Source organism: Leguminivora glycinivorella, chromosome 13 (genome assembly GCF_023078275.1).
Source record: "Leguminivora glycinivorella isolate SPB_JAAS2020 chromosome 13, LegGlyc_1.1, whole genome shotgun sequence".
In the NCBI taxonomy this organism is placed as follows: domain Eukaryota; kingdom Metazoa; phylum Arthropoda; class Insecta; order Lepidoptera; family Tortricidae; genus Leguminivora; species Leguminivora glycinivorella.
The window spans coordinates 9,752,991-9,778,967 of record NC_062983.1 but is presented as its reverse complement, the minus strand read 5'-3'; the positions used below and the strand labels follow the sequence as shown (position 1 = coordinate 9,778,967).

At 36.8% G+C, this 25,977-nt stretch overlaps 1 protein-coding gene across 1 annotated transcript; it reads left to right on the top strand.

Moving 5' to 3' along the window:
- Window positions 1-22,547: 22,547 nt before the first annotated feature.
- Window positions 22,548-25,594, top strand: LOC125232935 (esterase E4-like). Its single transcript, XM_048138784.1, has 3 exons — window positions 22,548-22,753; window positions 23,124-24,400; window positions 25,155-25,594. The coding sequence occupies exons 1-3, from the start codon at window positions 22,577-22,579 to the stop codon at window positions 25,567-25,569; spliced, it is 1,869 nt and encodes a 622-aa protein (XP_047994741.1). The 5' UTR covers window positions 22,548-22,576; the 3' UTR covers window positions 25,570-25,594.
- Window positions 25,595-25,977: the final 383 nt, after the last annotated feature.

Below are 25,977 nucleotides of genomic sequence, written 5' to 3'. Positions count from 1 at the left end.
TATTACTGGTCAGGCTTTAGTTCAAGACGAGTGTAGTGTCTACGCTGTTTTTTTTTATATACTACGTCGGTGGCAAACAAGCATATTGAGAGCGATCGATGAAGAGCGGTCACCATAACCTATGGACGCCTGCAACTCAAGGAGTGTAACATGCGCGTTGCCAACCCATTAGAAACTTGTACAATCATTTTTGCTGTATTAAGTACATACACAGCAAAAAGGAGTGTACAAGGTCCAAGGATGGTTCAGCTTACTGACGACTCAAAGGACAATAGACGGAACAAATTTCATTAGTTCCGTAGGTCCCTTCCATCACCAGTACACCGCACCCTCGTTGAGCTCTGGCAGCCTTACTCACCGGCAGGAACACAACACTATGAGTAGGGTCTAGTGCTATTTGGCTGCGGTCTTCTGTGAGGCGGAGGTACTTTCCCAGTTCCCCCAGATCGACCCCCCTCGTATTGAAATAGTATTATCAGCGATTATTATTTATGTAATTAGAAACTTTTATTTTTAACTGAAATCACATCTATGTATTTCAAATTATTATTAAACTTGAAATAGAATGTTAACTAAAGAAACAAATTTTTACTTCAAAATATTAACGATAATGGTCTCATTCTCACAACCTTAATTAATTATGAACTTTATCCAACAATGTTTAGTAATTGCTTGTCGGTGCTTGGACTATGTCCCAACGGAACAGGTCTCCTTTTGCCTGTCAGTTTACGAAGTTACCAATTGAACCATAGGCTGACAGCTTTATAGAAACGTCTGTTCCAAAACGTAGCGGGAACCAAGAAAGCTGATCGGTTCAAGGTGGCCGCCTGTCAAATACATATGACATGACGGAACAAAACACACGGATGAAAGGAGAGCTGCTGCGAAGTGCGAAGAAATATGGCATCCTACAGCAAAAGAGTGTACAAGTTTCTAATGGGTTAGCAACGCGCATGTGGCACTCCTTGAGTTGCAGGCGCTCATAGGTTACGGTGACCGCTTCCCATCAGGCGGACCATACTGCTTGTTTGCCACCGACGTAGTATTAAAAAACATCTTTCATTTAGCGTTCATATACTACTCAAGTGCATGTAATTGCCACTCTCGGAGGGATGCATAGAAGTTTTGAATGTTTAGGCTCAATCATACTTATAGCAAACAGACCCTGGAGCCGGAAAGTACGCTTCCCAGGCTATTTGTTGTTTCTCTATGATAAGGAAGAGGCTAATAAGGAGACGAATAGCCTTATGGTAATGGTAAACAACTAATATCGCCTATTTATAACATGTCAAGTGCATCGCACGGTCTTTAAGATACTAATTGCGATTTGTTTCATTGTGTTACAGGGTTGTAAGTACCTAATTACATCTTCAGTTTCACTCGTGTAGCTTACCGACCCGTTTGTCATGGCGGCAGTTGACACCAAAATGGTAGTCAACGACTCAGGCCAGGCCCCGTAGCCGAATGGCATTTCTGCGGCACGAAACGCCACCGAAACGCCGCGCCGGAGAAAGAAAGGTAGTCTATGTCTATCGCGCAAGATCGATAGAGATATATGTGAGTGTGCACGGGAAAACGTCCCACTTTGTCTATTGCTATAAAGCCGCTTTGTCAGTTTATTCATATAAAGCTACAAGTAAATCGCGCCTTAATGTTAACCGACAAAGTGGGACGTTTTACTAAACACACTCACATATAAGTACGAAAGAGATAATTATTATCGTGAGCGTTTCGTGAGCGTTTGTGCATTCGGCTACGCACACAGGCGTAGTTCGCATCTCAAGTTCACATCATAACTATAGTTACTCGTACGCTCTTTTTCGAAAGTGTGACCCTAATGTTTCTCAACCCACTAATGAATATTCAATGGTTTTATATCCCTATTTCAGTACACTTGCAAAACTAAAGTTTACATATACAACGGCAGTGTTACAGCTCGGCACAAAGGCACAATATTCCTATTTATTTCCTTTGAGAATTCCTTGTCCTGAGAGCAAACAGCTCTCTATAAATAATTTGCCGATTTACTCAAGTCAAACGGAACATTTACATAGATTTTCAGTCTATCTGTCTACGGATACTTATTATTTAATAAGTAGGTAGTTGTTTTCCTGTAAAAACTGCAAAGGTATTGGAATGCGTTCCCACCATCGGTGTTCCCAGTCATAAACGACCTCGGTATCTTTAAAGCAAGAGTGAATAGGCTATTACTGAATTCGGTGAGCTCCATCTTAGACTCTGTCTTCACTTTCCATCAGGTGTGACTAGAGTCAATCGCCGATCAATCCAAAATAAAAATAAAAAGATCTGAAACGCACTTTTTATCCTTTAGTATTACTTAATAAGTGCCTAGGACGGCTAGGACCTTAAATATAAAATAATAATTAAAACTACATTTATGATTTAATTTTAATTTAACTGTCACACACAGCACAGGCAGGGTCATATCGTCTAGGGTTTCTAGACCAGATTGATCGACTACTAAGTCTACCAATTCTTATTTCTCAGCTCCTCATGGAAGATGTTAGGGATCACAAGAGGTCAATATTTTGTGCACCTGACACTCCATATTAATTTACTTATCTGTAAAATAGCCGAATTCAACTTTAACAAAAATATCCAGCAGCTTTAAAAAACGCGTGCTTATAACGTCAATAACATACAAGATTAGACGTAATATGATAGATAATACTCAGCATGGTACACCGTCACCTCAATTTAAAGCGAAGAGTTCTTCAAACACAATTAAATAACTTTAGAAAACTATAAGTATTTCGTCTTCAGAAAGAAATCGTTTATCGCCCGTCTCGACAAATAGTGGGGTTATCGACAGTGCGACCGACAAAGGATGCAATTTGTCAAATCAAACAACCCACAGCTTTGTCGACGGGCGCAAAGGAGTCGTTAGAAATGAAGATGGCGCTGCTAATCTAAAAATGTTTGGAGTTTACTTCTTAAGAATCTACTTTTATTATGACATACGATTGTACTATGAAAATTTATGAAAAGAGAAATGTAAATTTGTGCGTGACTACGTTATGTTACGCTGTCAACAATTGAATATTGACTACGGCCGATAGTCCACTATCATATGATCATAATTATGTTTATCATAGAAATATGATCAAAGGCAACATGCCGTCCTTTTTCTTGGTATTGGAAAAAAAGGGAGGCATACAGACCTATGATCATATTTCTATGATAAACATATTATGATAATGGACTATCGGCCTACGGTCTTCTGAGATGTACAGCATTACTTACCTACTCAAGTTTTCAATAATACTTAGATCAGACACATTTACTTGTAGGCCGAGGCGAAACCGAGGTCAACAAATATTTGATATGAGGCTTTTTTATTTTCTGGGCAAGGTGTGTATCTATATTATTTTTCAGTTTGATGGAGCCGGAAAACGGTTACTTCTCTTAGAGCAGCGGCGGCCTGAAATTTGACGCTTTCCGGCCGAAGGACAGCAAAAGCTATGTCAAGTACCTATTTACCACCAATACCACCAAAACCTTTCGATGTTTTTAACCCTCGACGTAAAAACGACGGGGTGTTATAAGTTTGACGTGTCTGTTTGTCTGTCTGTCTGTCTGTCTGTCAGTCTGTATGTGTGTGTGTGTGTGTGTGTGTGTGTGTGTCTGTCTGTAGCATCGTAGCTCCCGAACAGATGAGATAGTTATTTTTTTGTTTGAAAGCTGAGTTAGTCGGGAGTGTTCTTGTCGGGGGTTTTTTCAAAATTTTAATTTTGTGTTTTAGTTACTGAGTACCTCGGTTATTACTAACATACGATATATCTGATAGGGAGTATAGGGACAGTACTATCATTTGTGTTATTTAGTAGGTCCCACATTAATATCCAACTTACAAAACTAAAAGGAGGGCTTTAATTAAAGCATTTTAATTTATTGTAACCGACCGTAGGATTTCTCTTTAATTTCGTCTATATTTTATCTGATAATAGCTTTAAATGGAAGCGAATAGTTGTTGAATTTAATTACGCGGGATCGTAAATATGTCTGTGTCAACATTCACAGACTTAAGTCTGAGTTTCTTTATAGCATTTCTATTCTTAAATTTAAGTACTTGCCAAGGATAGTTTATATAGGATTTAGAAGCTTCATACTAAGAATCGTACCTCACTTTTTAGCGCCACCTATTAAATACTATCATAACTATATTGATGATGCCTACAACACACACACACACGCACAATAGACGGGGAAGGTAGAGATACGGGGTTCTGTCCTATGCATCCCGAATCAACGACCGACCAGTAGGAAAAGGGGCCCATCTGAAAATCAGCGCTGGGTATATGTATACATCTGGCAACAAGAGACGGGTACCCATTGCTTAAGCGTACCTATAAATGTATAATTGTAAATATAGTTTAAGATGTAGTTAATGTTAATTTTAGGTTTTTTTTTATTTTTATTTCTTATTTCTTGCTACATTGTTTAAGTTTTATCGTTTTTGTTTGTAATTTTTTCTCATGTATTTGTGTTGGTAAAAGCAATATTTTTTATTTTTTTTAATGTATTGGCATGATATCATGATATTAAAAGTAATTAAATGTTGTCTTATAAAAAATAAAAACTCGCAAAAATATTTGAGGAAAATATGATTTTGGCCACTTCCAGGCTGCGAAATAGCGCCATCTAGTTTTAAGCCTAATTAGCCCATACATTTCAGGGGTACGCTTTTTTGTGTGGGCTTTGCTTTTTCAGTCCCGTGTTATATCGTTCTTGGTACTTACATATTTTCTTAAAGAAATTTATAACTGATATTATTTTACCGACATTTAAACATAAAATTGTTACACTCAATATTTCAAATTCCAAAGAAAATACGTGTTTGAAATACAAAAATCATTCCCAATAAAAGGACCTAATGAATCCCTAATTCTCAAATCAGAATGTTCAACAAGACGTTCCATTCTCGCAATTCAAATTTGGAACGAATGCTTTCGAAATTCAAAATCAGCCAATCACAGCTCACCCTGCAAATACGTCATCAATCATGACCGAGAGGATTCGAAATTTAAAAATCTTTCATGGCAGGTGACAGTCTGAAAGGTATAGAGTTTTATATTTAGTTTTTCACGTCCCTAGTTCGTTTCATTTGTGCAGAGATATAGTAGGATTGATGATATATTATGGAACTATTTGTTTGCCATTTAGGTATACCTACATAGAAAAATCAAAATTTTGGAATAATCAGACTTTTGTTTTTAATAAATTTATCTATACTTATAATATAACCTACTCCTTTCTTTATTTTGGGTGATATTTGCCATGGCATAAAATATTTTCAAAACTATTTTATTGTCCTACACCTAATGGTGGCAAACAAGTTTCCGTATTGGATGGACACCTGTAACGTTTTTTTGTCATGTTTCTACTATCCCAGTCCAGTCAGCTTCACCACATGTTAAATCTACCCAAAAGACCAGCATCTGGCCGATTCTCACGGCAGCGTTCAGTTTTCCTGTAGAAAAGGTCAACATCCATCGGATTACTTGCATTAGCGACTGATGTTTTTGAACGCACCTTTTTAGGTTTTTTATAGTCATCGTTTGTTTTTTACAACTGTCGATTATTTTGATGGCGGTCCGTAGAGTGCCAACAAGCTTATGTCGTAAAGGATTTTGGGTGGAAATTTTAGTGGTTTTTTTAAAGAGTTTTTTGCGGCCGATAATTTATGTTGTTTTCTCAATGCAACATTCTGTCACACTGTCCTAAATCGTGAAATCGGGAAAAGTGTTGTAACATTGCTTTCCTATATCACTACAAAAATCGAAGAATTTGATATAAAAATAGGAGGTATTCAAAGATTTTAAAGACATGCATGTAGGAAGCACAAACTTTTCTCGAACAATTTTTATATATACAAATAAGCTACAAAAGTACAGGGCGAATTTATAAATAATTTCATTCATAATTTCCCCATGCAATTTTGCAGTTCACTGTACACTCCATATTTCTCAATGTATGACCACTGTGTGTCACCAAAAATATCTAACAACAAAACAAATAGTATAAGACAGTGAATACACGAAGTTACAACAAAGCCCGTTTGCGACTTAAGCCAATTTTCCGACCATAAACTTCGTACACACGAACGCTCTCTGCTGAGGCATAAACCATTTCTGTTTACACCTGCCTAGGTATTACTGGGTTTAAGGCCGAGTATAATAAAGGAAAATTTGTGGCTACAAATATAATTGTTGCAGTATTTATTTTTTAGTTTTCTGCAGCTTGGTTACTACCAAAACTTTTTCTCGGGGTTTTTGTTAGTGGAAAACGTAAGCCGAATTAACAGTCTTAGTGTTGATGTGGTAAAGATGTAGTGCAAACTGTGTTTCCATCGTATTTCCTCGGAAGGCTGTGCATATGGTACGAGTAGCGCAGAGAGCCATGGTCCCGCCTCAGCATAGATGCTGACCCAGGGGTCAGCGCTGATCTTCCGGCGAGACCACTTTGTGGGCCACGAATGCAGATGTACGGCCTGCCCCTCCGAAATATCTGAACGCGGCCACAATTGCGACGCGGTATTCAGCGCCATCTAGACTGCACCAAGGTGCAAGACGTGTGTTTCGTTATTTATTGCCAAACTAAAGTGGAGTTGGGCGGGACATGTTGCTAGGCAGAGTGATGGCAGGTGGACTAAAATGTTAACGGAGTGGTAGCCTCTTACAAATGTGAGGAATGCCTGGCATCCGTTCTCTCGTTGGGTCGATGACAGCCGGAAAATAGCGGGTCACAATTGGATGAGACTATCCCAGGACTGGGAGAAGTGGCGTACTATAAGAGAGGTCTATTCTCAGCAGTGGGTGATAGGCCGTTTTCACACTATCCGATCCGATATCGGATGTTGGAAGGATTTCTATGGAAAAAATCCAAGATGGCGCCTGCAATGTATGGGATATCGGTCCTACATCCGATATCGGATCGGATAATGTGAAAACGCACTAAAGGGCTGATATGTATGATGATGATTTCCGCGGAAACGCATGAATGTTTGCAGTACACGTCATATGAAGTAGCTTGACAAACACGAACGTTTCCGAGAAAATATATACGAAGAAAATCAGTACCTATATATTTTTGCAGGCTGTAAGTTTCTTATAAAAAGATAAAATTCCTTGATGATCATGAAGTCATCATATGAAATTCAGGTAGCTATGAAAACCATTGAATTTCAAGGAAGAAACAGAAAATGCAGAAAGAAAAAATTTTTTTTCAAACTGCCGAGTTTTACGACTGCCGAAAATGGCTTGACAGACTATATAAATACCTACCTACATATAGAATCATGTCACGCATGTAGGAATTAAATAATTAAGCTAATTACATATATCTACTTACTATTTGGAGTAAGGTCATTCTAATTCACTTCCCCGCAACCAAACTTATCCCCGGAACATCTAGAATTTTCCTCACAGACATTAATTCCAAGCGTGTGAAAGTGTGGTCACTCCAACGTCCTCCGACTAGCTACGTCGGTGACCACACGACGCTGGATGCTAATTAAATTCGGCTACTTTCCCGAGTCCACCTGGAAATCTTGTTACCCTAATATTACTTGACGCGCGGTGCCTGAATTTGGTTTATTCTTGGGGTATTTCAGTTTTTACTTGTAGTATGTTCTGTGCTTGGAATATTGTTTACTAGCTTTTGCCCTCGGCTTTGTATGCACTAGAAAGAGACAAAAAGTAGCCTATGTCACTCTCCATCTCTTCAACTACCTCCACTTAAAAAATCACGTCAATTCGTCGCTCCGTTTCGCCGTGAAAGACAGACAAACATACAGACACACACACTTTCCCTTCTACAGTGGCCTATGATTCAAATGGTTGACTGTATATGTTGATTATGAAGATGCGGGAGATGCGATATCGGCAACGCGTATAAAAACCGGCCAAGAGCGTGTCGGGCCACGCTCAGTGTAGGGTTCCGTAGTTTTCCGTATTTTTCTCAAAAACTACTGAACCTATCATGTTCAAAATAATTTTCCTAGAAAGTCTTTATAAAGTTCTACTTTTGTGATTTTTTTCATATTTTTTAAACATATAGTTCAAAAGTTAGAGGGGGGGGACGCACCTTTTTTTCCTTTAGAAGCGGTTAATTCCGAAAATATTGATATTATCAAAAAACGATCTTAGTAAACCCTTATTCATTTTTGAATACCTATCCAACAATATATCACACGTTGGGGTTGGAATGAAAAAAAAAATCAGCCCCCACTTTACATGTAGGGGGGATACCCCAATAAAACATTTTTTTCCATTTTTTTATTTTTGCACTTTGTTGGCGTGATTGATATACATATTGGTACCAAATTTCAGCTTTCTAGTGCTTACGGTTACTGAGATTATCCGCGGACGGACGGACGGACGGACGGACGGACGGACGGACGGACGGACGGACGGACGGACGGACGGACGGACGGACGGACGGACGGACAGACAGACATGGCGAAACTATAAGGGTTCCTAGTTGACTACGGAATCCTAAAAAAGTGTTTCTTTGGTGGTTATTTGTAGACTTTCGAGCCATAAATCTATGTCAAAAGTGGTTAGTTAACGCCATCTACAAATAGAATGGAAAGCTACAAGACATTTTTTTGTGGCGCCATCTATGTGTGGTGTAGCGTATATGCGTTCTTAGGCGGTCGCATTTTAATGTATGGGATGGTATGACCTTCTTATATTTAATCTATGCTAAAACCCAGGAAACCTTTTTTTAATCATTTTGTAAGCCAACGCCGCGCAACATTCTCGCATAAAGGCCTCTCCCATTCAAATTTTTCTCGGATTGAGGTTGCATTTTCTCGCCGTCTTACATCGCAAGACGCAAACAAACCCGACTTATGAGTGGTCGCCTCTGGGGAAATAAGAGGTGCGACGTCCTATCTATTTGCACTGCTCTGACCTCACACGAGTGTGATGCGGTTCTAACACGGGGATGTATTTAGTAAATAAAAATAAATAAATAATTAAATAAATATTGGGGACACCATACACAGATCAAATTAGCCCCAAACTAAGCAAAGCTTGTACTATGGGTGCTAAGCGACGATAAATACATACTTATATACATAGAAAACATCCATGACTCAGGAACAAATATCTGTGCTCGTCACACAAATAAATGCCCTTACCGGGATTCGAACCAGGACCGCGGCTTAGCAGGCAGGGTCACTACCTACTGATGGTACTTTTTGTGGAAAAATAATCATAATTAAGTTATAATCAGCTTCTACAATTATAACCGATCAAATTAAGTACGTATCAGTGGTATATAAGTACCTTTTATTTTCTGATGATTTTACAAAATGACGGAGCTATATGTAAACATGTATGACTCTTTCTCTACAACAATTACCCTGAATAAGTCAGAGAGAGAGAGAGACAGAGAGAGAGAGAGAGTCAATCTGAACGGTAAGGAATGAGAGGTGTGACGCCACTAATATGGGTTTATTGGGGAAGTAATTATTCGTGGAAAATAAAATGAAGATACTATAATACATATCCATACTAATATTATAAATGGGAAAGTGCGTGTGTCTGTTTGTTTGTCCGTCTTTCACGGCAGAACTGAGCTACGAATTGACGTGATTGAAGTGGAGGTAGTTGAAGGCATGGAGAGTGACATCGGCTACATATTGTCTCTTTTTAACGCAAGCGAACCCGCGGGTAAAAGTTAGTAGTTTATAAAATTCTCTAAGGCCTTAACTAAAATACATAGGTAGTCTGTCCAGGAAGAAAATAATTAAGCATGTAGCTATTGGCCCAATAACAATTACCCACCTAATGTAGAAATGATATCTGTGTTATAGTAGGTATATAGGCTTAATAAAATTTATTAATGACTTGGTGTCAAGGATTATTTATATAGGATTTATATACTTCATATTAAGAATCGTACCTCGATTTTTAGCGCCTTTTATTAAATACTATCATAGCTACACTGACGAGTCCTAATTTTTTTTTAAAGTGTATTGAAGTGATATCATGATTTAAAGTAAAGAAATATGTAATTTGTTCTTATAAAAAATAAATACACGCATAAATATTTGGGGTAAATATGATTTTGGCCACTTCCAGGCTGCGAACAGCGCCATCTAGTTTTTAGCCTAAAAGGACCATACATTTCAGGGGTACGCTTTTTTGTATGGGATTTGTCAGTCCAGTATTAAATCGTTCTTGCTTAGTATCTTGTGCCGTTTCTCCTAGGAAAACTAAATTTAATGTTTTTATACTTTACTAATGTTTGGCACAATATCAGACCTGTACCGCGTAGCACTGGCTCGAGTGTTATAAATAGGACCCAACAGTGTCACCGAGGTAAATACTGGAGGTGTGTGTCAATGAAATAGGAACTAGTAGCTCGTAATAATACTAATAATCCATACTTACTCTTTGACTATTGAGCTAAATCAAGGTTGTTTGACCTAAGGGACAATCTCGCAAAGCACCATTGCTTGACAAAAGCGCATAGCAGCCCCGCCCCTACTTATTCCACTACTTGTTAAACAAATATTACACGAGGAAATTGAGCATAATTTGAAAACTATGAGTTATAGCTATATACCTTCGAAGACAGTATTGTAGAAAATCTTATTGAAAATATATTTCTTCTAAACATCGTGATTGTAGCTTTCACGGTTTTCATGAAAATATAAAAAAAGGAGCTTCAAAAAGGATCGAGAGATCTATAATATAGAGAGTTACTGTCGAAGTAAAATGTGTAATCACAGTGCATAGACTGCCATCTCTTAACACTGGCTTAAAACTTTTGAACCTCAACAATTTGGCCCATATTCTTAGTTTGATATGTGTTAAAATGTCAAATATTAATATTAGCGTCATCTAGCCGAGCGTTCACCAAAGGTGTAACGCCATCTAGGCCACCGTAAGGTGACGGACCCAATCATGGACAGTTTAAGAAAAAAATTCGCCTGTTTTTGATATTTCACTGATAAATGTAAAAATTCTACGGCTAAGCGTGTTAAATCTTGAATGTCCTATCCTTCTTTTACATTTCAAGCGTATTGCAGAATAGATACTCCTATTGGTTTCTTCATAGTTAACAAATTAAAACTAGGTGTTTTTTCTCCAATTATGGACGGCAGTTCTCCAGTAATGGATCCCCCATTATGGACAGTGAAATAAGTTTAAAATTTTACTTTTAAAGCCAACTGATACGCAATGAGTCAATTTTATACACCACAAATACAATTAGTTTGGGTTATTTTAACATAGGATTGTTTCTTGTAAATTTTGGTTTTGTAAATTGTTCCTTGTCCATTATAGGAGGTACGCAGTTTTTCGGGTCCAGTAATGGACACTCGCAAAATAACGTCATTTCTTTATATCTTTGGAGCAACAAACTAGTATGTTTTATACCTTATCTCATGCTTAATGCAGTAAGTAAAACGCATTCAAGATTACACCGTGCGTTATTTTTTTATTATTTTATACATGAACTCAACTCTCTTAGCAACATTACTAAGAATTCGTCTTGATATATTTTTCAGTAAACTGGTGAATTTTATCTTGTCGCCAAATCCTTCAGAAATAACCAAATTAATTGAAACTTCAAAATGAAACAGCTCTACAACTCTAGTTTATGGTTCATAGCCGTCAGTTTTTAGAAACTTATTTTAGATACTCATTTTTAAGGATTTGTGTTTTTTTGTCCATAATGGCATCACCGTCCATTATGGGGTATTTTACCTTACCTATTTCTATATGGTTCTGAGGTACGTTTATTTCTTAAACTCTAGCTGTCTATACGGAGTTACATTACTTACTAATATTTTACCTAAATGGGAAAGTGTGTGTGTCTGTTTGCTTGAAAATTAGGTTAGATTAAGATCATGATATATATGTAATGAACTATTCATAAGAGCTTGTAATTAGGCCTTCATGAATTAAAGATATTTTGAATTGGAATTAAATTGGAATTGGAACTTGTCCGTCTGTTACGGCAAAACGGAGCGACGAATTGACGTGATTTTTTAAGTGGAAATAGTTGACGAAGAACGAAGTGACGTGATTTTTTAATGGGATGGAAATTGGAAAGTGACATAGGCAATTTTTTATCTCTTTCTAACCCCCCACTTCCCTTAAATGGGGGGTGGAAGTTAGTATGGCGCCTTCCGCAATTTTTAGGGTTCCGTAGTCAACTAGGAACCCTTATAGTTTCGCCATGTCTGTCTGTCCGTCCGTCCGTCCGTCCGTCCGTCCGTCCGTCCGCGGATAATCTCAGCAACCGTTAGCACTAGAAAGCTGAAATTTGGTAACAATATGTATATCAATCACGCAAACAAAGTGCTAAAATAAAAAATGAGAAAAAATGTTTTATTAGCGTACCCCCACTACATGTAAAGTGGGGGCTGATATTTTTTTTTATCCAACCCCAACGAGTGATATATTGTTGGATAAGATCTTTTTTTGATAATATTAACAGTTTCGGAAATAATCGCTCCTAAAGGAAAAAAAGTGCGTCCCCCCCCTCTAACTTTCGAACCATTTATGTTTAAAAAATATAAAAAAAATCACAAAAGTAGAACTTTATAAAGACTTTCTAGGAAAATTGTTTTGAACTTGATAGGTTTAGTAGTTTTTGAGAAAAATATGGAAAACTACGGAACCCTACACTGAGCGTGGCCCGACACGCTCTTGGCCGGTTTTTGAATTTAACGTGAGCGAAGCCACACGCAAAAGCTAGTATTAGATAATGATAATATAGTGTCGAAAGGCAGAATTCTGAAATAACTGACTAGATACATTGAATAACAACATGAATAGAACCTGAAAGAATTTAACCAAGCATTTCTGAAGCAAAAACGAGGTAAAAATGTTAAATGAGTTTAAGTAGATATCTTAGGCTCACTTGCACCAGTCACTTAACTCAAGGTTAGTGGGCTGTCAACTGTCAAATCCCATATAAAATGGTGGGTTAACCCTCCATTTTCGTTGACGCAAGTGGAATATTTTTGCAAAACGGGAACAAAGATGAATTTTGTCATTATTTTCCTTAAACACCCCACATGTTGCCTTATATTTTATTTCATCATGACATCTTTCCATAACGATAGTTCTGTTAGATTGTACCCCACTGGCATAATTTATTTATTTATTAAAAATAGTTATTTGTTATACAAGGGGGCAAAGTTGTATTTTAACGTCGAGTGTGGAATTGAAAAACGAGCAAGTGAAAGGATTCTATAGTTGAACCACGAGCGAAGCGAGTGGTTCGAGAATAGAATCCTGAACTTGCGAGTTTTTTTAACACACGAGAAGTAAAATACATTTGCACCCGAGTGTAACACAAAACTTTTCCCCTCACTATAGCGAGGAAACTACAACGCAAAAAATGCGTTTATCACTGCTTCCAGTAGTTCCACAGGTGGTAAATCATCTTCATTACTAGATTCACCTACTTTTATCAATTTTAAAGCAGTTAATTTCACTTTATTCAAGGTCAAATTACTTTACCCACTAGTGGATAAAATGCGTTTTTACCCGCTGGTATTAAAGGACAAAACACGTGTTTCCGAGCTAGTGAGGGGAAAACATGTTTACATGACCTTACAGTATGACTAAAGCGTCACGAAACTTAGATAACATAAACAAAGAGAGAAAAAGACAAAAAAGAGAACAAGATAACATAACCACAAAATTAAAATTTTGATAAAACCCCCGACTGCGACATAGTAGACCGATTTTTATGAAACATGGCTAAGATCACTCCCGACTAACTCAGCTTTCAGACAAAAAAAAACTAAATCTAAATAGGTTCATCCGTTCGGGAGCTACAATGCCACAGACAGACACACACACAGACAAGACATACAGATAAACAGACAGACAGATAGACAGACACACACACAGACACACACACACACACACACACAGACAGACACGTCAAACTTGTAACACCCCGTCGTTTTTGCGTCGAAGGTTAAAAAAGAAAATTAATCAATTCATTTGGGCGATGACGTCACAGCGTGGCTCCGTTTCGGCCAGAAGTCTGCACTCGCAATGGTGTCCTGCAGCCCTAATAATATAATAGCCCTGTTCCAATGGAAACCCACAGATTATTTCTAAGCGTTAACAAATTACAATCAAAATAAACCCAATACACACGAAACATACTTTAGATCCGAACGAAACCTCAAAATTTAATCCAACGAAAGGAATCGAAACAAATCGCCGAATAGGTCCAAAGTTACGGTATATAATTAAAAAATATCCGAGTGTTAGCTCACAATTTATCCGCGGTGCTTCTAATTGGTCGAAGCGGTAATTTCCCGAAGGACCGCGGGCCCAAGTTGAGAGATGCAGGTGAAATGAATTTTCCTCCGACGCAAAAACGACGAGGGTCATAAGTTTGACGTGTCGGTCTGTGTGTGTCTGTCTGTGGATTCGTGGCTTTCGAACGGATGAACCGATTTAGATTCATTTGCAGGGCACGTAACTTTCATGCCGATGACATAAATTTGACGTCACGCTGCATATAGAATGATTGAAGAGTTTTATTTAATACTTACTTACTTACTTGGCTGGCGCGATAACCCAAAATGAGTTTTGGCCTCCAACACAAGAGCACACCACTTTGCTCGGTCTTGAGCGGTATCGCGCCAGCTTTCACCGACGCCGAGCTCACGGAGGTCAACCTCCACTCTATCTGCCCAACGATACGAGTATTTTGGGTGACCAGCAGGACGGCGTCCATTCGGTCTTCCCAAGTAGGCTCTTTTGACTGCCCGATCTTCACTCATTAATTAATCATTATTTATTTATTGATTCAAAAAAAAATTATAAATCATTTGAATCATGACTTCAAAACTAATCTATTCATATGTGAAATAATTAATACCTAGATACCTACTTGATACTTGAAAAGTAAATTAAATAATTTGTTTATTTTTTATACATACATTTTATTAAACAGTTTTGTAACCATATTTCAATAAATTATAAAAACAAAACAAATGGTTTCCTTTTCGTTTCACGTATCGAGTAGGTATTAATTATTCCACGTATGAATAGCTTACTTTTGAAGTCATTTGTAATCGATTAAATTGATTAATGAATAATATACCATAGATCAAGCAAACGTATCTACTTAGCGTGTCAAATGAACTCAGTGAAATCCACTGAGTTGTCCGTCTTTAATCGCAACTTGCAGCTTTCGGGCGTCAATTTTTGTAAGTTGAAGTCAATCAAAACATAAAAAATGCCTCGTTACGTGATATTCAATTGCAACAACACAAAAATTATGAACAATCAAGAGCCTGAGACATATTTAAAATTACAGGCAAGAAACAACTTCAGTACAAAATTTGACACGCTCGGCCCCTATACAAATAGATGAACTTGTTTCTTCTATCTAAATATAGTTCTGTGTGAATAATGATTAATTATTACAATAGAACTATTTGAATCATCCTATATGTAGCGTGACGTCAGACTGATGTCATGGGCATGAAAGTTACGGGCCCTGTTCATTTGTTTTGTTTGAAAGCTGAATTAGTCGGGAGTGTTCTTACGGCCCAGCCACGACATTGGTCTAAGCGCGACAGCGGTGAGCGGCAACCATATGTGCGAATGAAAAGTCCCATCGCTGTGTCTCGCTTCAATGTATGGCCGCCGCTCGCCGCTGTCGCGCTTAGACCAATGTCGTGGCTGAGCCGTTAGCCATGTTTCATGAAAATCGTTGTCGTCCACTATATCGGGGGTTTTATCAAAATTTGGTTGGTTAAGTTATTTAGGAGCGTTTTTAACCCCCGACGCAAAAAGGACGGGGTGTTATAAGTTTGACGTGTTTGTCTGGTGTGTGTCTGTCTGTCTGTTTGTCTGTATGTCTGTGTGTGTGTCTGCCTGTGGCATTGTAGCTCCCGAACGGATGAACCGATTTGGATTTAGTTTTTTTTGTCTGAAAGCTGAGTTAGTCGGGAGTGTTCTTAGCCATTTTTCATGAAAATCGGTCCAGAGGTACTATGTCGCGGACGGGGGTTTTTTCAAAATTTTATTTTTGTGGTTAGTTTATTTAAATATCACTTAATAATATTATGGCAAACTAATTTGTATTTTCAGACCGAGACGATCTTCATATTTTATTTTTAGGAACTCCTTTAGTTTTCTAAGAACTTCCTTGATAATGACGAAATGTGAAAAGTACTAGGCATTCATGCTTTGCCGTAAAAAACGGTCGTAATTTTTGGCCTCTGCAATAATTTACTATTTTGATCTCTTGTAAAAAAACAAGTGTAATAACCTAACCACAAAATTAAAATTTTGAAAAAACCCCCGACCGCGACATAGTGAACTGATTTTCATGAAACATGGCTAAGAACACTCCCAACTCAGCTTTCAATAAAAAAAACTAAATCTAAATCGGTTCATCCATTCGAGAGCTATGATGCCACAGACAGACAGACACACAGACAGACAGACAAACAGACAGACATACACACGTGAAACTTATAACACCCCGTCGTTTTTGCGTCGGGGGTTAAAAATAAAAATGAACTGAATAATTATTAAGGAGTATCCTTAGCCATGTTCGATGGAAATCGGTCCACTGTGTCGGGGGGGTTTTTCAACCCCCGACGCAAAAACGAAGGGGTGTTATAAGTTTGACGTGTCTGTCTGTCTGTCTGTCCATCTGTCTGTCTGTCTGTCTGTTTGTCTGTCTGTGTGTGTGTCTGTCTGTGGCATCGTAGCTCCCGAACGGATGAACCGATTTTGATTTAGTTTTTTTTGTCTGAAAGCTGAGTTAGTCGGAAGTGTTCTTAGCCATGTTTCATGAAAATCGGTCAACTATGTCGCGGTCGGGGGTTTTTTCAAAATTTTAATTTCAAAATATAAATTTTGTATGGTGGTTGTTAATCTTACAGATACCTTTAACCAAAGACATATGCAACTCCGTGTAGACAGCTACAGTCTTAGGAAAAAACGTACCTCAGAACCATATAGAAAAAGGTACGGTGGCCTAGATGGCGTTACACCTTTGGGGGACGCTCGGCTAGACGACGCTTATTTATATTTGACATTTTAACACATATCAAGCTATATATGGGCCAAATTGTCAAAAATGATTTTTAAAAGTTTTAAGCCAGTGTCGAGAGATGGCAGTCTATGCACTGTGATTACATATTCTACTTTGACAGTAACTCTCTATAATACTTGATCCTCTTTTCCTTTAACTTCTGAAACAGGCCCTTAGTCTTCTCACTTAACCCGTACCCTGCCACCCGATAGTATAATTCTGAGACCGCTTGAATTATTCGCTAATGAGTGTCTAATGGGGGTTACTTTTGATTACGATTAACCGTTCCTTGCGTAATTGGGACTTTTCTTTGTGAAGATCGGTGTAATTAAATCATTGCGTGAGACAGCCAAGAATGAAACCGTAATTATGGTATTTTCTAAATGTTTTGTTATTCGATGTTAAAAAAATATTATTATATGTATTAAGACAAAAATTAATCACAACATGAAAACGCAAATACAGGGGCAATTTACCACAGTAGGTACCCACATTCACTATTATAAGTATATGAACTGTTTAGTAGTAATAAAATAAAGTTGATTTTCGTTATATATATTATTTTTTGGGTGTGTAATGATTGGTATAACTTTATTTGGTATAATAACATTTGATATAACAACATTTCGTATATATTTAAAGGATATATAAGGTAAAATACCCCATAATGGACGGTGATGCCATTATGGACAAAAAAACACAAATCCTTAAAAATAAGTATCTAAAATAAGTTTCTAAAAACTGACGACTATGTACCATAAACTAGACTTGTAGAGCTGTTTAATTTTGAAGTTTCAATTAATTCGGTCATTTCTGAAGGATTTGGAGACAAGATAAAATTCACCAGTTTACTGAAAAAAATATCAAGACAAATTCTTAGTAATGTTGCTAAGAGAGATGAGTTCATGTATAAAATAATAAAAAAATAACGCACGGTGTAATCTTGAATGCGTTTTACTTACTGCATTAAGCATGAGATAAGGTATAAAACATACTAGTTTGTTGCTCCAAAGATGTAAAGAAATGACGTTATTTTGCGAGTGTCCATTACTGGACCCGAAAAACTGCCTACCTCCTATGATGGACAAGGAACAATTTACAAAACCAAAATTTACAAGAAACGATCCTATGTTAAAATAACCCAAACTAATTGTATTTATGGTGTATAAAATTGACTCATTGCGTATCAGTTGGCTTTAAAAGTAAAATGTTAAACTTATTTCACTGTCCATAATGGGGGATCCATTACTGGAGAACTGCCGTCCATAATTGGAGAAAAAACACCTAGTTTTGATTTGTTAACTATGAAGAAACCAATAGGAGTATCTATTCTGCAATACGCTTGAAATGTAGAAGAAGGATAGGACATTCAAGATTTAACACGCTTGGCGGTAGAATTTTTACATGTATGAGTCAAATATCAAAAACAGGCGAATTTTTTTCTTAAACTGTCCATGATTGGGTTCGTCACCTTATGAGTGATCTCATTTGACATAATTAACATTTGGTATAACCACAAAATATCTACTTTTATTTTGTATAATCATTATTTCGTATAACACTTATTTATAATAACCGTTATATGGTATAACTATCTATTGATATACGACTAGTATAATATAACTAGCAAACAGTATAAAACATTTCATGAATTAATTTTATTCTTTTTTTAAGGGATCGCAGTTCTAACCTAACCTAACCTACTTTTCTGATAGCAGTACATATGTTTAAGGGTCACAGTTCTAACCTAACCTAACCTATTTTTCTGGTAGCAGCGCGTTTTGTGTAGGGGTCACATTTCTAACGTAATCTACTTACCAGAGTAAATGATGGATCTAATTTATTGTACGATTGTTTTTTTTAAACTGTGCTTTAGAAAGAATTTGTATTATAGAATTTATTTATTATCGGAAATAAGCATTATACGCAAAGTATGTTATAATAAATGTTATTCGAAAAAATGATCATTATATTAAATAAGAATTATACAATTTGTTAGTATATTATTTGTTGTTATATGATTCAATAATTATATCAAATGGTCGTTATAATGACTAAAAATATATCAAAAAAAGTTATATCGATCGATACGCACCCTTATTTTTTCAATACCACCAACATTGACTGTTACGGATGTCGAATAAGCCCTCGGGCATATTTAATACTTTTCTCTTTTTAATTCTAAAAATATTAGGACTTGTCTTAATTATTTCCTAATAGTATATATTTATTATTTACTTAAGAATAAAACATATTTACATAAATTTTGAAAGACGAAATTATTGCCATGAGGATTTTTCTACCTATTACTTAATATGTCAATCGGTATTTAGATAGGTAGATAGATAAATAGATGGATAGATACATTCTTTGTTCATACCCACAATATACATGGCATTGACAATTTAACTTAAAAATAACATGAAAGCCAATGATTTAGAGAAACTAACTGGTCACATTTTTTTTTATTTTACTCATCGTTTGCTATATTAAGTTATTAACTAAACGGGAAATGGTGGTCACATTTTCCCGTAAGCGAAAAATGTTCGACGAAATATTCCTATAAAATAACACATAGTCACAGCGAGAGCTAGACCAAGCATCTACAAATTTCTAGAACCAGATTTCAAATCCTCTAGCAGACGTTCTAGAAAAATAATGTGACACCCTAACACCTCGTGGAATTGAATTCCAACTGCCACAATACGTTAGCACGCGAAATATAAATAATATTTGTTACAAGTCGACGGTGAAAAGTAGCAGTGCCATATTTCACGCACAGGTCTACATGGAAACCTACTAAACTGAATATATTCCGCATAAAGAGGCAAGCCGATCCGTTTACACGGTACGGTACGGTTTGTAGACTTTCAAAAGTAACGGGCACAAATTAAATGAGATCGATTTATATCTACATATATTAGCTCCGTGTGGTGACGGGTTAAGAATTTTACCACCCCCTTACCTCCCATGGTAGAAATCGACTCTGGGGTGTCAAGTGTGGGCGAAAAGCTAACAACTTATCATTGCAATACCACAATTTCGTTTTCTTTCTACCTTTAATACGCGTGGGACATAAATATGAGCACTTTCATGTTAATCAAAATATAGAAGATTACTTTGCTAATCCGCGAATAGACATATAACGTGCTACTCAATCAGTGCTAACCCATTATACTTACTTGCGTATTTTATACATAAAATAAATACGCAAATAAAAATATATCATCACCAAAAATACAAAACTCGACACGTGTTTCGCCTCTCTGGGCATTTTCAGAATTTGGGACCCCCCATTTAGCGTAAGTTGTTAACAAAAATTAACTCACTGTCAGTTTTGTGACGATAAATTAAGCATGAAATTTCTATAAAAATATTGTTTTTGCGTTAATTACATAAACTATAAGCGATAATCTACAGTCAGAATATGAAAAAGGTAAATTTTTAGACAGATTTTATGCTTAATTGTCGACACAAAAATGACAGTGAGTTAATTTTTGTTAACAAATTACGCTTACAGCATCCTCAGAAGATGTTGACGGTGCAAGACAACTGACTTTCATGTGTTTTGCCTAACCCTTCTGAAAATGTATGTGGTTAACACTTACATATTTACTTACACGTGATTGGCTACCGAATTTTTTTAAGATGTAGATGTCGGAACGTATAAAGGCCCCCACTCGCGCGCCGGACACCAGAAATGTGTCCGCAACGGATTTCTTATGGTAATATATATTTTGCACTCCCTATCTGTGTTATTTCCTCTCAGACTCCTGTATAATAAAATACGTTTCATATCCATGGTTTTGGGCTCCGCTTTTACCTCCATTATTAATGAATTTCGGATGATTTGCCTTTGAAGCCGCGCTGAGAGGCTTTTTAAAACGTGACGAACATTTTGCGATGATACGCGGAAATATTAACGGGTTTTTCGACATAAAAGAGGTGCATCATATTAGGAAGTAGGTTTTATAAAATTAGTGTGAGAGTAAGGTGCCAATATATAGGAGAATTAAACATTTAATCCTTCTCTTCATGAGAATATTTTACAAAAGGCAACAACGGTGTCGACAGGAGTCTTCGTGGTAAATAGTATCGGCCGTGGTGCCGTTATTATAATTTAAATAGTAATTATAAATTATCGATTTATTGATTTTTAAATCTCCGTAATGATTTTTAAATCTCGTAATAAGTGTCCTGAAGAGGTTCCTCCAGTGTTGCTTAATGGAGTGCCATTAAAAAGAGTGTATGTATTTAAGTACCTTGGCCATGTATTATGTGATGATATGTGTGACGATGAGGATATAAAGAGGGAGCGGAGGGCGCTGGCGACCAGGGCGAACATGCTGGCACATAGGTTCGGGCGATGCACAGTGCCTGTCAAGATAACTTTGTTTAAAGCTTTTTGCACATCACTATACACATGTGCACTATGGGCCAGCTGTACGCAGAGGGCGCTGGGTGACCTCCGCGTCCAGTATAACAATGCGTTCAGGGCGCTGTTGCGGCTGCCGCGCTGGTGTAGTGCATCGGGAATGTTCGCGCATGCGCGCGTAGATGGTTTCCAGGCCATGCTGCGCGCGCGGTGCGCGGCATCTTTGTGCCGCCTGCGTGGCAGCCGGAACAGCCTTCTGGCCGTCTTAGCTGATCGCTGGGATAGTCAGCTCCTCATACACTGGACTAGAATGCACTCGGTGGTGGCCACCTACACATATAACTGAGTGTATGTGGCTGTTACCAAGGCACTTTAATTAGAATTAGAATAAGTTTTTTAAAAATGTATTTTGCTCACTGTATGGACTTTGGTCTGAAATAAAGATATTTTATTTTATTTTATTTTATTTTATTTTATTTATTATATTTATTGTTACATTTATACTTATGATAGCAGAAAATTATGAATAGGTAAGTAGGTACACAATAAAATGCTTGAAAGCGATAGGACATAACTCTGATGGCATTTTTTTTATATAATAAACACTATAAATAATATATAACTATAACACCACCACCAATATTCCGACCGGCTGTTGCCATGGCTCGGCTCATGTGAGCCTGGGGTCCGCTTTGACAACTAATCCCAAGATTTGGCGTAGGCACTAGTTTTACGAAAGCGACTGCCAACCTTAATTCTCTCCTCTTCTCTCCTGACCTTCCAACCCGAAGGGTAACTAGGCCTTATTGGAAATCGGTTTCCTCACGACGTTTTCCTTCACCGAAAACCGACTGGCAAATATCAAATGACATTTCGCACAAAAGCTCCGAAAAACTCATAAACATATCTAACTAAATAATTTAGGTAAGGACAGTATCGGGAAGACACAATACGATACAAAATAAATACAAATAATCTTTGAATTGATTTTGAAATTCTATGATTTGGATTATCTTTATCTACAAGGGAGTTTCGAGCGATAAAAAACCTCATACTTATAATCTCACTATCAGTATCAGTTACCAACCGTAATTAGTGATAATAACACTCTAGAATCTGATTTGTACAAACATGTTGCGTGTTATATTAATTTGTTTTTTAATTTATACTGTGTTAGGGAAGACGGTGAAGAAAGTTGTGATTTTAGACGAAGGGGGGGTGGAGGGTGAGAAATACTGGAATGGAGAGTTTTATGAGTTCTATGGAGTTCCTTATGCAACAGCACCGACGGGGAAAGACCGATTCCAGGTAATCTTATAATAAAATCTATACATACATTAACACATTCACTGCTAGTAGGCATAATTTTGTACGAAAATGTTGTTTATGGTATTTATTTCGCACAGGTAATTAGCGGTTTATGGTTAACAAAAGAGAACAATGCTATTCATCGCAGATAAGTTCTCAAGTGGAAATCTTGATTTAAAAAAAAACTACTATATATGTCGCCGGCACCGAACGTGTTAATATAGTGGAAAGAGTGTGTGAGAGATGATAACTCCATTAATCTGCCAGATTCAGAGACGTACCCAGATAACCACCATAGAAGATTTATCTAGATTTCTTTCGAGTATATTTTAGAAAAATATATATTTTACGTAATGTCATTGATTTCCAGGCCCCTTTACCACCTGAACCATGGGGCGGAGTAATGCCAGCAAAAGTCAGAAGCACCAGATGCTTCCAAACTTACCTCACCGGTGGAGACGAAGAACCGATCATTGACGGCGAAGAACAATGTCTAGTTATGAACCTCTTAGTTCCCATCGTTGCTACTGACGATAACTTGGTGCCAGTAGTAGTTTACATACACAGCGGAGCATTCTCAGGCGGAAATGGAAATATGGCCCAATTTCATTACCTAGCAAGGCAGGATGTCCTCGTCGTAAGTTTCAACTTCAGATTAGGCGCTCTAGGATTCACTTGCCTTGGCAACAAAGAAGTACCTGGCAATGCTGGCTTAAAAGACACAGTGGCTGCGTTGCGATGGATCAATAAAAACATCGCCAAGTTTGGTGGAGATCCCAAGAAAGTGACAATTGCTGGGTTTAGTGTTGGAGCGGCGATGGCAGAACTCGTAGCTCTATCTGACACCACTGATGGCTTAATCGATAAACTCATACTTGAAAGTGGATCAGCACTATCTCCTTTTGCTGTCAACAGAGATCCAGTTGACACAGCGAGAAACATGGCCATTAAAGTCGGGTTTAAAGATACAGGCAGTTTAAGAGATTTAACTGAGTTTTATTTAGAAACGCCAATCAAGAATTTGACTGCAAGTGGTCATAACTTTTTCTTACCCAATAGCACGTTTGGCTTTTCACCCTGCATTGAAAATATTCACGATGGAATAGAAGCGTTTTTAACTGAATCTCCATTAAATATTATGAAAAAAGGTAAAAATAAACAACTGGCTGTTTTGACCGGCTTTTCTAATATGGAAGGACTGAGCAGGTCTATTAAATTTGACGAATGGAGCGAAAAAATGAATGACAAATTCGATTATTTTTTACCCGCTGACCTAGTATTGATCGATAAAAATGTAAAAGATAGTTTTATCAAGGAAATAAAAGATAAATACTTCAAGGGCGAAGAAGTTTCTCATGATACATTACAAGGATATGTTGATTACTTTTCTGACTCCATGTTTAAGTACTCAATTATAAAATCAGCTAAACTACACGCAGAAAGAACTGAGAGGCCGGTATTTTTGTATGAATTTTCATACGTCGGTGATTTGAATACCAAGCATTATTTCTGGGACAAAATATCAGGAGCCAGTCACAGAGATCAGACAGCTTACATTTTGGATTTCTATGGTTTTACCAACAAGGATAGTGACCTCACTACGAGAGACCGGATGACAATGATGTGGGCTGATTTCGTTAAATATGAGTAAGTATTTTAATATCTTCTTCAAAGTGCACGACATATAATTTTGATACTCGTAGTGCTTCAGGATTCCTACATATGGGTTCATTGCAGTTTATTGTAACAGCACTTTAAGTAGTATCACTTAACATTGCCATAACGATGATTGCATGCCAAAGAAAGATTAATTTGATTTTATTGTCACTTTTTTCATAAACTGTATAAAATCTTCCTTCATTGGATAGAGTTGCATCTAAACTTTTTTCTTCGTTGTTAAGCCACATAATATTGAACGTCAGTTGTAGGAAAGTCGAGTTGAAATTCAAAATTTTCTGGAACACTGCACAAACCAGGAGTACTTTTGTTCACTCACATGGATGCTTCCAGAAAGAGACCATTCAATTGGAAGCCTCTGTTTGAACCAAACTGCATAAACGAATTGTCCTACTCGTAGAATATGTACATTTATTGAAATATGATAAGTTAAAAAGAAAAATAAATTTAAAAATGCCTACATTCATAATATTTACAAAACGTGTAATTATTTTCCCTGAATTTTTGGGGTGTCATATTTTTTTTTGTAGGCATGTAATTTTTGATAGTTATGCCAAACGACAGCCATAACGTGAATTGCACAAACCTTAAGAACCAGTGCACCTAAAATGTAAATTTGAAAAGGAACTAGTCGTAAACAACTAGAAATACAACTTACTCAATCACTTTACATTTTTTCATTGATTGCATTTCTTTAACTTACTACCACTAATTATTTTTCCAGGAACCCAACAGCTTATGAAAGTCAATTGATTGAAATCAAATGGAAACCATACACAAATGAGGATCGTTACTATTTACAAATTGAAAACGAACTTGTAATCAATAAAAACCTTTTTGAAGATGGATTCAATTTTTGGAGCAAAGTTTATGACAAGCATTATTGGAATCCAAAAGCACCAAAGACAGTTGTTGAAGAACCGAAACCTGCAAAGAAAACTGAAGATATATTAAATGCTGCTACAGCAAACATTGGCAAAAAATCTGAAGAAAAGTTAGATAAAACTCTTTTACGGGAACCTGTCAAATATGAACCGAAAGTCGCAAATGACGAACAAGTATCAACTCCAACAAAAGACGATTCTTTGTCTACTAAAGAACCAGTGGTAGAAAAAAAGAACACTAAAACAGAACTTTAAATAAAAACGTGAATATAATATTTAAGCTTTATTTTATTCATTGGCTTAAAAACTAGTAAATGGTATTTGAATAGGTACTAAAAACATTGAAAACGATGTAAAACACTACGAAATAAAAAATAATAACATTTACATCGATCTAATTATCACAGACTGGCACGTTAGTAAATAACAACGTAACAAAATTCTTACTTAATCAAACAAATATTTAAAATGTTTATTTATATTTACAGCAGCATTAAAAAATAATATTACATACTTAACAAGAATAAGTGCATATAAATTGTTATTCTTCGTAGATATTTGAAGAGGGCCCTTGTTTGGAGGTGTCAGTCACACTCACACTGCTAAACAGCCCAAGTAAACAACTTGTAGCGTTTTTTAAATATTTGTAGTAGTAGTAGTAAA